Source organism: Euprymna scolopes, chromosome 5 (genome assembly GCF_053919585.1).
Source record: "Euprymna scolopes isolate OS-2025 chromosome 5, ASM5391958v1, whole genome shotgun sequence".
NCBI classification, from domain to species: domain Eukaryota; kingdom Metazoa; phylum Mollusca; class Cephalopoda; order Sepiida; family Sepiolidae; genus Euprymna; species Euprymna scolopes.
Window position 1 is genome coordinate 168633478 of NC_136486.1, and position 13211 is coordinate 168646688.

General features: G+C 34.5%; 1 protein-coding gene across 3 annotated transcripts in view; it reads right to left on the minus strand.

The window, feature by feature from the left end:
• The window catches only part of LOC145277036 (vesicular glutamate transporter 1-like), a 766656-nt gene that overhangs the window by 127405 nt on the left and 626040 nt on the right, over positions 1-13211 (minus strand). For all 3 annotated transcript variants that reach the window (XM_080128665.1, XM_080128667.1, XM_080128666.1), the window contains 2 exons: positions 11186-11272; positions 1852-1979 (listed from right to left, as the gene is read on the minus strand). In XM_080128665.1, the coding sequence (XP_079984791.1) occupies positions 1852-1979; positions 11186-11272 (215 nt within the window). The remainder of the gene's footprint in view (positions 1-1851; positions 1980-11185; positions 11273-13211) is intronic.

The following is a 13211-nucleotide window of genomic DNA, read 5'->3' on the forward strand; positions in this document are numbered from 1 at the left end:
AATTTTCCAACGAAGGACTAAAATCTTTTTTATATGGTTTTCAACGTTAAAAAAATCTTCCGATACTAGAGAGACAGACAGACAAAATCATTTTTATTTATTGCGGACTATTATCCTCATATTTTCTAAGTTGTTTCACGACGTTTCGGCCAATTATTCCTCTAGCCTTCGTCAGGTGGTAACCGCAACGGATAGGAAGGCTGAATCTCCTGACTGCATTCACTGCAATTACTGCCTTCCGTAGTTGTTGTCGTCTCACCACGTTTTTGGCCAAGTAAGTCTCTGGTCGGCTTTGGGTAGGATTGAAACCGCTATCTTCAGACAATTCTCACATGTAACTGTAGAAATTCAACGTCTCTATCAACTGCGCTACGGGCCCCGAAGGGTGATCAAGGTTGAAATTTTTTTGCTTTTATAAATTCACTAGCGGGGGTACCCGGCGTTGCTCGGGTGTTTGGAGGTGTGTGTGGTGTTAAATAAAAAAAAAACCGGGTGGGGGTGGGAGGATCGAACCCGAAGCCCTGAGGCGAAGTTTGAAAATAAAATCGGCCAGCCAGAATGAGTTACTGAAAGATGTTTGAATTTATTTAAGTAAGAACCAAATTGACAGGTGCGCGCACAGCTATTCAGCAAATGAGGTCAATGACCAGGTTCGTTGTTATAAGTGAAGCAAAAAAAGAAAACAACGTTAAAACATAAGCGGGGGGGGTAATCAAAACATCGAAAAAAAAACACAAAAAAAAACTAACGTAAGGTAAACGAACGATGTTAAATGTAAAAATCGAAAAAACAAAAAAGAAATGGCTTAAATAAGCCTGTTTCGATATTAAAATTTAAAAAATCGGTGGATACCCGGGTGGTTTTGGGTGTGTGGTCTGGATTGGATAAGCGAAGTAAAAAAAAAAAAAAAAAAAAAAAAAAAAAACAGAAAAACGAACGTTACGTGAAAAATGGCTTAAATAACACTGGTTCAATATTTAAATAAAAAAATCGAAAAAAAAACAAAAGACATCTCACACCACAATTCGAACCCAAAACGTTTAGATAATGAACCAACGCGCTAAACAAGTGAGCTAACGCGACGTACATGAAATTTGTACAGTTTTTCAACTATTTAAAGTAAATCAGGTCATGACGTTATCTGGCGCATGCGCAGAACCGCCCGTCGTCACGAGAGGACCGTTTTTGTTGACCCCCCCCATCGAAAATTGTCGATTTGCGGTGAAAAAAAATGAACGTTTTTGGCCACATTTTCGATATTTTTCGAGCGAAAGATGGAGCTTCAATATGATACCGAGTTTGTGAATTTTTGTTCTGTCTGTCGAAAGTTTTTAGCGGACACACAAGCACACATACATACATACAAACATACATACACACATTTTCGCTTTTATATATATAGATGTTCATTTATTATCTGATCTTCCATGGTTGTGTCCGTACCGAATGCTATATATTATTTAATTGGAATTCATTATTGAGATGAGTATTATTTATTAATTTTATTTATTGTGTTCGTTTTCGTTCTTTTTATTCTTTCTTTCGGTTTTTCATTCGACCAATCCTCCTCCTAATCCTCCTCCTTCTTCTTCTTCTTCTTCTTCTTCTTCTTCTTCTTCTTCTTCTTCTTCTTCTTCTTACCACCTTTTGTTTCCAATCATTTAAACTTGTGTTTCTTCTTTTTTCACTTCTTTATTTTTTTTTTACTTATTGTCATTTTTATTTTAATTTCAACAATCTACGTACTTCCATGTCGCGAATCATATGAGCTCATTTCTCTTTTTACACATTTAATGCAATTTATGACTCACAATTATTTACAAACAAAAAGCAATAAACATGGCTACTTACAATAGTTGTTGATGTTCCTATAGATGATTCAATGTAAATTTTTTCTTCATTAGTTATATAAGGATGAGTTGAAGGTCTTTCATGGGAATACAAATGCCAACATATACCCCATATAATTCCCATGATACCTAGCGAAAAAAAAACGATAATCACTTTAAAGAACGAATGACAGCAACAAAAAAATAAAAAACGCGCCAAATAACAAAGAAATATGTTTTACAAAATAACATTAAAAAATACTATTAATCATTTAGTTTATCATCCGTTTCCTGTTGCCATATACTTTCATATTTAAAAGTACGATTTATTTTAATCTAAATAAAATGGCCAGTGTATTTTCTTTCGAAGGTGGCAAACTGAAAAGCCGAAACGTGTATTACATAAATCCGCCAGTGGATATTACAGGGTACATGTGGAGAATGAAATACATTTGGCGAGATTATTATTATATTGTTCGGTTATTATTTTTATTATACTTTCCGTCCTTTAATAAATTTCACTCATACTTTAATTACAGACTAAAATTCTAGTTTTCTTTTAATTTTGATTATTAATAAAAAATATTTTGAATAAAATAGTTTTCTTTTTATTTTCGATTTTATTATTCATAAAATGAAAAATTTCTTTTGAATAAAAAATATTATTTTAATTTTGAAGTTTTTTATTAATAAAATAAACTTTTTCTTTAAAATAGAATAGATTTTAAAATTAAAGCATCGTTTGAATAAAATAGTTTTATTAATAATTACAGAACACTTTCTTTTTTATTTCGATTCAGTTTGTACATTAAACTCGAACTCAGCGGCCATTCTCTTTCTAAACCGCCGTGTGTATAAAGTGCCTATTTTGCTAAGCAATACCAGAAATAGATTGGAAATCTGATGTCTACTTAACGATGAAGTCTTGATAAATCTGGCGATCCATTTAATAAGAAATTGTATTATAAACTATGATTATTTGCTTTATTCCTAGAATCTCTTGATAACAGATCATAAGTCCTCAAATTTGGTCGCCAACACAAGATGGCATCGCAACTTTGATTCATAGTCGAAAATTAAAACCTGAATTCTTCCTTATTTTCCAGATTTACTTTCATTAACACCGCCTCTTGACGCATCTCCTAATAGAAGATACATTATAAGTTTTTTTGATCATGTGCTTGACATATATATTCGTTACATTCTTACAAATAACTTATCCATGTTATTGCATCGTACCAAGGCATCGACTTGTATGTTTACTCCAGGTATAATACTCCATTGACGCCTTTCAGAGTTTATCGTTTAATTAATTTAATGTCTTTGGTCAATGAAAGCGTTTTACAAGGTTTTTGTTCACTCTTAAACAGTCTTTGAAAACATAAGTGTTTCAAGTATTTATTAATATACTACTCGCTACGCGTTGAGTCACAATCATGAACAGTACTTATCTCATTTTAATTACATTCGAAATTTTATAAACTCTATCTATCTATCTATCTACATATGTGCATGTATATATATTAACATATTCTTCTTGTATAAATAATAATAATATGTCTCTATAGTTCTATAGTATCCTCATAGATAATAAAAGAAATTAAATGCCTATTATTTTGCTATCTAATTTACACACATGCTTACGATGTGTGTGAACACACTGTATATTAGATAGCAAAATAATGCAATTCAGAAGCAAAGTCGAAGTTACTCTTTCTCTAAATGTCAACGGAAATATTAACAAACATTAGAAAATAGTTGAATCAAGATGTAGTGAAGGGAGACGAGAGAAGTACATAGAAAACTAAGTAAGATACTTTTTCATTTAATTACAAATTACGGTTTATTGGAATAATTCGAACAGATTTTATTTCAAACACGCATCCAGGAATGTTTTAACATGTATTTTGTGTTATTAAAGTATATAGGAAAAAAAAACTTTGTTACTTATGTAGAATAAAGATAAAGTTATCGTGTGAATTGTCCGAGAAGTTTACATAAAACGCCGGAAGTTGTCAAGCGAAAAGTTTCATGATTTATTGCGAAGAAAATACAATGGATAATTATTGTATAATTTTTAAGAAAATTTAAATTCAAATCAAGACAAAAAACACTCATTGTAAGGTAAGTTTCATGAATAAATATGTAGTTTTTTGAATAACAAACAAGAATTATTTTTAAATGATTTTATTTCTTTTTTATACTGTTTTTTATTTTTATGATTTAGTTCAGATCAAGATAACTATTTCCTCTTCTTTTAAATAATAAACAAATGATATTAAATAAACTTTTCTTAAATTTTCTAATATCCGTGCACACTCTTATCTCGAGATAGCGACTAAATTGTAAAAAGTTTGTTCTGTTTTTTTTTTAACATATAAAAAATGTTAACGTTATTTAGTTTCAAATCAAGTTATTTTCGTAAAAAGATTTATTCTTGAAGTTTTTTAATCTCTGAAAATATTTCATTCATTCCTTTTTGTATATGAACTGTTTGTAGATTTACATAGTTTGCAGACAAACTTAAATTTTTAGAGATTAATAAACCATGACGGAGTGTTTTATTGCTGAAATCATCGACTTGATTTGCTTGGAATGTTTAACTTTATTCACGTTTCATTTCATTTTTTGCCAATGCATCAAGTTAACGATTATTTCTAAAATCAATATAAATTTATTAAATCAAATATTCCAATATTTTGAACTGCTATTCGTATCTTCCATGTCATCATTTTTCTGTTTGTACTTTTCAATCCTTATTTTTATGCTTTTTTAACATAAAATCATTAACCTTAAAGTTATTAACCAAAAAGTCATTAATCATAAAGGCATTAACCATAAAGGAATTAAACATAAAGTCATTAACCATAAAGTCATTAAACATAAAGTCATTAAACATAAAGTAATTAACCATAAAATCATCAAACATAAAAGCATTCAACATAAAGTCATTAACCATAAAGTAATTAACCATACAGTCATTAATAATAAAGTCATTAACCATAAAGTCATTCAACATAAAGTCATTAAACATAAAGTCATTAACCATAAAGTCAATAACTATAAAGGAATAAACAATAAAGGCATTAAACATAAAGCCATTGAACATAAAAGTCATTAACCATAAAGGCATTAAACATAAAGGCATTAAGCATAAAGTCATTAAACATAAAGTCATTAACTATAAAGTCATTTACCATAAAGACATTAATCATAAAGGCGTTAGACATAAATTCATTAACCATAAACTCATTAACCATAAAGTCATTACCCATAAAGGTATCAACCATAAACTAACTAAACATAAAGTCATTAGCCAAAAATTATTTACCATAAAGGCATTAACGATAAAGGCATTAAGCATAAAGTCATTAAACATAAAGTCATTAAACATAAAGGCATTAAACAAAGTCATTAGCTATAAAGTCATTTACCATATATCATCAACCATAAAGGCATTAATCATAAATTCATTAAATATAAAGTCATTAAACATAAAGGCATTAACCATAAAATCATTAACCACAAAGGCATTGACCATAAAGTCATTAACCATAAAGCCATCGAACATAAAGTCATTTAACATAAATTTATTAAACATAAAGTCATTAACCATAATCGATTTTAAAATTGAACATTTTAGATGATCCACTTAGCTGGACGCTTCTCATATTGAATTAAGTATTCATTTAGAGATCTGGTGCTTGTTAATTTTCATGAACTTCTCCATCTAGAGATAAAAATGAAAATCAGCGCGAGAAATGGATACATTATATCCCAGTGGATTTAAGAAAAAGTCTAGTTCTACATTCTTCAACTCTAGTAAAAATCACACGAAGAAGGTCAGAGAGTCGAAAAGCCGAAATGATATAAATAGGCCAAAGAAAGTCAAAACAGGGTTCTAAACCATGTAAATCGTATGTAACAAAAATAAATCATCTGAAAAATATGCTCGTGTGAGTGTGTGTTTATTTAATTTCCAGTGGTTTTTATTGCGTACTATTAATAACCTCCTTAAGTTTATTAGTACATATTCTGGGATCATTTTTACCTGATATATATATATATATATATATATATATATATATATATATATATATATATGTGTGTGTGTGTGTGTGTGTGTGTGTGTGTGTGTGTACACCTTAAAAGTACCACTTTATAATGGACAGTTATTCATTTTCCAAATGTTAGATTTTTATCGGTAACAAGTCTAACATTTTGAAAATGTGCGACAATATGAATGTCTGTTCCTTGTAAAGTGGTATTTTAAAGAATTATTTATTGCTCTAGTATTGCACTATTGAGCTATCTTACTGATAATTTGTTATTTATTTGCATGTAATTATTATCCCAAGTAGTAAAATCACATATATAGAAACTTATACAGTTAATATATATATATATATATATATATATATATATATATATATATATATATATATATATATATATACACACACTCTTTATTTTTTCTTACATAAGCAGTAATATGTAGCTACACATTGATGGGCATGTTTCGGTTAGCTAGTCACCGGTAACTAGATACCTATTCAGGCGATACAGCTTATACAAAAGCAAACTTTGCTTTCGTATAAGCTGTATCGCTAAAGAGGTCTCTAGTTACTGGTAATTAGCTGACCGAAACATGCTTATGAATGTTTATACACTGCTCTACTTTGGTAATGAGCACTCTTACTTAATCTCTCAAAAACAATAACCTCACATATATATATATATATATATATATATAGAGAGAGAGAGAGAGAGAGAGAGAGAGAGAGGAGGGGGGAGAAATGAAAAGGAACAAATCGAGTTATGTGTTCATCAACGTTTCGTCTTTATTTTGAGACTTTATCTGCATGAATAAAATTAAGAAAGGTGGTTTTCTTAATTTCATTCATCCAGAGGAAGTCTCGAAATAAAGAGGAAACTTTCATGAACACATAACTAGGTTTATTCCTTTTTATTTCTCTATTTCGTCGAAATACTATTTCCATTATTCGCATCATATATATATATATATATATATATATATATATATATATATATATATATATATATATATATAGTAGAGGGAGGGGCAGCTGATGGTCTGCCTGTTTTGCGTGTCTTGTATTCTGCATAAGCACTTGCTCAGCACCCCTTACCTAAACTGAAACTCTTACAAATAAAAATGACAGTACATTAAAAAATTACGCTAAAACCAGGCCAAAACTCTAACAAAAACAACCTGTCTTCTCCCTTGAGGCTCGCATTTACGAACATCCGTGGCCTTAGAACTAATTTAAATGATGTTGAAGCATTTCTCCAAACAAACACCCCGGATATCTTAGCACTAAGTGAGACTAACCTACACTCCTCCATCCCCTCTAACCTGGATACCTCCCACTCTGCCTTAAGGACTCTGACAGGCATGTGCATGGGCTTGGAGTCTATATTCGAAACACCCTCCCCTTGACTAGAGAAACTAAACTAGAATCGGACGATCAAGCTTTTACGTACTGTAGACTTAACATGCAAGACAACATTAGCTACTTTTATTTTCTCTACCGCTCTCCCTCGACCCAGGACTGTACCCTAATAAACAAAGTCTCTGACAGCATAGATACAGCACTTTCCCTCAACACAAGCGCACACGTGCATGTATTTGGTGACTTCAATGAATGCCACAGCAACTGGCTTGGATTTTCTACTTACACAGACGCAGCTGGTACCACAACACGTAACTTCTCTATATCTCATTCCCTATCACAGATGGTTACGTTTCCAACCCGTTTCCCAGACCAGCAAGAACAACATGTATCACTTCTACATATGTTTCTGACCACAGTTCCCGATGACTGTGTAACGAATGCCCACAGCCCTCTTAGGAACGCCGATCATGCAGTGGTAATGGTTGAAATCACCCTAAACTCTAGAGCCAAAACTGAAGAGCCACTGCTCAAAATAACGAGATATTATAAAAAGGCTGACTGGGAAGCCATCAGGGACCTCATCGGGGACGCTCAATGGCAAAATATCTTTTCACTTCCTGCTGAACATTGCGGAAATGAGACCACTGAATGGTTCAACGCAGCAATTGAAGAACATGTTCCCACACGCAAATTCTAAAACTTCACTCTCCCCAATATACCGTTCATTGGATAAAACAGGGGAGGGTAGAGCGGTGGCCCTTGATATATCTAAGTCTTTTGACAGGGTATGGCACGATGGTCTTCTAAGGAAAATTAGATCATATGGAATCACTGGAAGAATTCATAACGTAATTAAATCCTTCTTAAGTAATAGAAAAATCAAAGTTGTCCTCGACGGACGTACATCCAAACAATATGACATAAATGCGGGAGTGCCTCAGGGGTCTATCCTTGGACCTCTATTGTTCCTGATATTCATAAACGACCTCCCTGATAATATTGTTTCGGAGATGGGTATATTTGCCGATGACACCACTCTCTATAACAGATATGAGGGGAAAACAAATGAACACATATCCAAGAAAATGGCAGAAACACTAGAGGATGACCTCCAATCCGTAGTGGAATGGGGACAAAAATGGTTGGTCTCATTCAATGCTGCTAAGACTAAGCTTGTTTCCTTCAATAACTACAAGAAACCTTCTCTACCACCAATAGCAATGGCCAAGAACACATTGCCTGAAAGTACTTCTTTTAAACTCCTCGGCCTAACGTTTACAGGGAATATGAACTGGAATAGATACATTGAGAGCATTGCCAAGGCTGCTGCAAGGAAGGTTGGCTCCCTCTACCGTGCTAGAAAACTACTTACGCCTGCCAGTATCCTATACCTCTATAAGGCAACCATTCGCCCATGTATGGAGTACTGTTGTCACATCTGGGCTGGTGCATCTGCTGGTTGTCTCTCGCTCCTGGACAGGGTTCAAAAAAGAGTCGCAAACCTGATAGGTCCTGAACTGTCATCTGGGCTTCAACCTCTGTCCCATCGACGAGATGTTGCATCCCTCTGCCTGTTCTACAAATACTTTAATGGTGAATGCTCTGACGAACTGCAAACACTTGTACCTCCCCGACGTAACTACCCCCGACAAACCCGACAAGCTACTAAGTCTCATCCCTTTACAGTGGAGATCCCTAGGTGCAAGAAAGCCTTTTACTCCAATAGTTTCTTCCCCAGAACTGCGGGTCTTTGGAACTCCCTTCCGGGATTCTGCTTTCCCAACTGCAATGATATGCAGAAGTTCAAGTGTAATGTTAACAAACATCTTTCTACTCTTCTCCCTTCATAATGACCCCGCTAATTAATTCCCTAATAGTAGCCCCCTGCTTCAAAGTGGCACTGTGCCTTGTTTGGGGTGAAAATTGAATTAAAAAAAAAAAAAAAAAAAAGTTTACTTCAACTTGTGCAGCTGCCATAGCACAAAGGCAGTATGCGTACCGCAAATTTAACCAACATAAGTCCAGTTCAAACAGAAGTACATAGAAGCCAGAGAATTTATTGAAACCACCCAAAAACGTATCGAAGCACAGAAATTAGGAACCCGAGACTTCTGGAAAATAACAACAGTGTAGTAAATAATGGGCAATCAACGATTCCCCCACTATCCAACAATCATGAGGTTGTTTGCTCAGCAACTGAGAAGGCTAACATGCTTGCCAGGCGGTTTGTCTCCAACTCCACACTGGACTTTGCTAACCACCCCCTCTCTGACTTTCCTTTGCAGACAGACACCACACTAGACGATCTGAAAATCACCCTTGCTCAGGTGCATGCTATCATAAGAAAGCTTGACACTGCAAAAGCATGTGGATCTGATCTCATCCCGGCTGTGCTATTAAAAAAGTGCGCCGCCGAAGTAGCTTCAGTTCTCTTCAAACTCTACAACAAATGCCTTAATGAATCTTGCTTTCCTGTCTGCTGGAAAACTGCTTCTGTAGTGCCAGTTTTCAAGAATTCTGGCGAAAGAACTGACCCATCAAATTATGACCCCATTAGCCTCCTCCCACTTTTCGCCAAAATATTTGAGACGATAATTAACCATGCTCTAGTCCATCACCTTACAGATACTAAACTTCTGACTGACCAACAGTATAGATTTAGACAAGCCCGTTCCACAGCAGACATCCTAACTGTAATCTCAGAACGTATATACCAGTCACTGGACAAAGCGTGGGAGGGTAGAGCGGTAGCTCTATATATATCTAAGGCTTTTGATAGGGTATGGCATGAGGGTCTTCTCAAGAAAATCAGATCATACGGCATCACTGGAAAAATACATAACATAATTAGATCCTTCTTAGATAAGAGAAAAATCCAGGTTGTCCTCGACGGTCATAAATCTACACAATATGATATAAATGCGGGAGTGCCTCATGGATCTATCATTGAACCTCTGTTATTCCTAATATTCATGAATGATCTCCCTGACAAAATTGTCTGTGAGATGGGTATGTATGCTGACGACACCACGCTCTATAACAGACACGACAGGAAAACAAATGAATACATGTCTAAATAAATGGCAGAAACACTAGAGGAAGACCTCCGATCTGTAGTGGAATGGGAACAAAAATAGATGGTCACATTCAATGCTACCAAGACTAAACTTGTTTCCTTCAATAATTACAAGAAACCTTCGCTACTGCCAATAGCAATGGCCAATGACTCTTTATCTGAAAGTACATTTTTTAAACTCCTCGGCTTAAAGTTCACAGGAAATACGAGTTGGAACAATTACATTGAGAACATTGCCAGGACCGCTGCGAAGAAGGTGGGTTCTCTCTACCGTGCGAGAAAGCTATTAACGCCTGAAAGTATCCTATACCTGTATAAGGCCACCATTCGCTCATGTATGGAGTATTGTTGTCATATTTGGGCTGGTGCATCTGCCACTAGTCTCTCGCTCCTAGACAAGGTTCAAATGTGAGTCGCCAATCTGATAGGTCCTGAACTGTCAGCTAAACTTCAGCCTCTGTCACATCGACGAAATGTTGCATCCCTCTGCCTGTTCTTTAAGTACTTTAACGGTGAATGCTCTGACGAACTGCAAGCACTTGTGCCCCTCGACGTAAATACCCCTGACAAACCCGACAAGCAGATAAATCCAACCCCTTCACAGTAGAGATCCCTAGATGCAAGAGAGCCTTCTACTCCAGTAGTTTCTTCGCCAGAACAGTTAGACTTTGGAATTCCCTGCCGGGTCCCTGCTTCCTCGACTGTACTGACATGCAGAAGTGCAACGTGAACCGACATCTTGCTGCCCAACTTCCTACACAGTACCCTTGATGCTTATGTCCCTGATAGTAGCCCCCTACAACAAAGTGGCAATGTGCCTTGTTTGGGGTGAAAATGTAATAAAAAAAATGAAATATACTTACCAAAACAATAAAATCCTGAACGCCAACCAAGGTACTGCGTTAGCAGACCGGATACCGGCATCCCTAACACGGCTCCTGCATAGGACCCTGTACAAATTAGAAGACATAATTAATGAATCAATCACACGTTAGCAGGTGCATAAAATGAATCATACTGCCCTTCAAGTTTATTAAAAAATAATAATGAGTACATAAGAATGATGGTAGTAAATAAAGATCTTATTATTATTTATACTCACGATGCTGTCAGATGGACATAGACAAAATCATATTGTTTATTTTCCCTTGTTGATGAACTAGAAAATCATTTTTTGCGGTATTTATTTACATTAGTCACGTCTGTGTATAGATATTCTTAATTATCAAATGATCTTGCACCAGATCTGTACATGCTTGAACATCAAACGTTATGAGGCAAAATTTGAATCCTTTCAACTGATAAACAAATGACTGATTTTCAAATGAGTAATTATCACACCAGAATGTGTGGTGGTGAATAAATGTGGATGAAAATAATGACGCAACAGGAAACAAACAGTAAGGAGAGAAGAAAGAAGACTAGTGCATGTATCTATTGTGATGATTATGGTGAGATTGTTCTCTGTTTCTTTTTCCTTTTCTCAAAAGAGTATCTATATATAAAATAAAAAGTGTTAAAGTGTGCAAGTTGATGTAATTTATTTATTTACTTTTATTACTTTTCACTTCAAACAAAGCATATTGTCACTTGAAACATAAGGAGGTACTATTGGGAACAGTGTTTAATAAGGGATTGTTTTTGCCACTCGAAGATAAGGATTAATAAGTATGCGATTGTTAGTGAGACCAAATCGTCATGATCATTAGGGATGGAAATTAGGTAGAATTTTATTATTTAAAAGGATGGTTAAACAAGAACTTGTTTACATTAAACTTGAAGACGACCATATTGTAGTTAGCCAGAAAGCAGGACACCGGAACAGAGTTCTACAGGCGGGCCGTTCTAACAAAAGAGTTTGTTCATGGAATTTCCGTTCAGATTTAGGCAACGATAGAGAGTGAGGGAAATTGCTAATAATGGTTGTAGATAGTCGAGTGTTTTTTTTTCAAGTTTAGTAGGGGATTATGCACTTGCCATGAAAATAACGACAGAGTAGAAACAGTCGCGCAACGTCACATTGTTATTAGAGTAAGATGCTTCCACCATTTAGGGAATTTAACTACTTGTCGGGTTATTCGGACGTATGTACGCCGAAGGGACACAAGTCCTCACCAGAGGACATTTCATTAAAGTACTTTTAAAACAAGCAAAGATGCTGATCTCATAATGTTCAAATAAATGTACACCTTATTTATTACTATAATCTAATTTATAAAACTCAGTCTGTCTCTGTGTTTGTCTCCATATTTCCAAAGTCTATCTCCTCCGAAATTAAAAGTCGCAGAAAGGCGTTATGGGTCTCAATGATTAGATTCTTATGGGCCGTTCTTTTATGGGTCTTTAGCCGAGAAAATAATTTTTAAGGGATCAAGAATGGGTTAAAATTGAAAATAGAGGTGAGTCACTACAATATAAGATTTACTCTAGAAGTTTCGCATAAAGCATTGGTTCTAATTCAACTTTGCCCGCTTTTAACTCTTTATGATCTAAGTTATGATGTACATTATTAAAAAATATTTATTGTTAATTATAGTTAGTTTAAAGGGTAATGGTTATATGATTTTCATACATTTTCATCATAACAATCTTTCATTATGAAGTTCAATAGTTAAACTACTACTGAGAATTTTTTGCATTTCATAAACTTTGATTATTATCCATAGTGTTTGAAAAAGTTGTGTTAATGACAACAAATGAAATACTTCAATCTTTGAGACAGATTTCTTTTTACACAGGCATCACCACATTATCACGGCCAAGAGGCCACTCGAGGATAAGGGTTAAAGAGTGTACAGTAGAAATTGGACAATATTGTAATCATTAGTAATGTAAATTCGGTAAATGTTTTTAACTTATATGGAACGGCTCATCAAGAACTTATTTTTT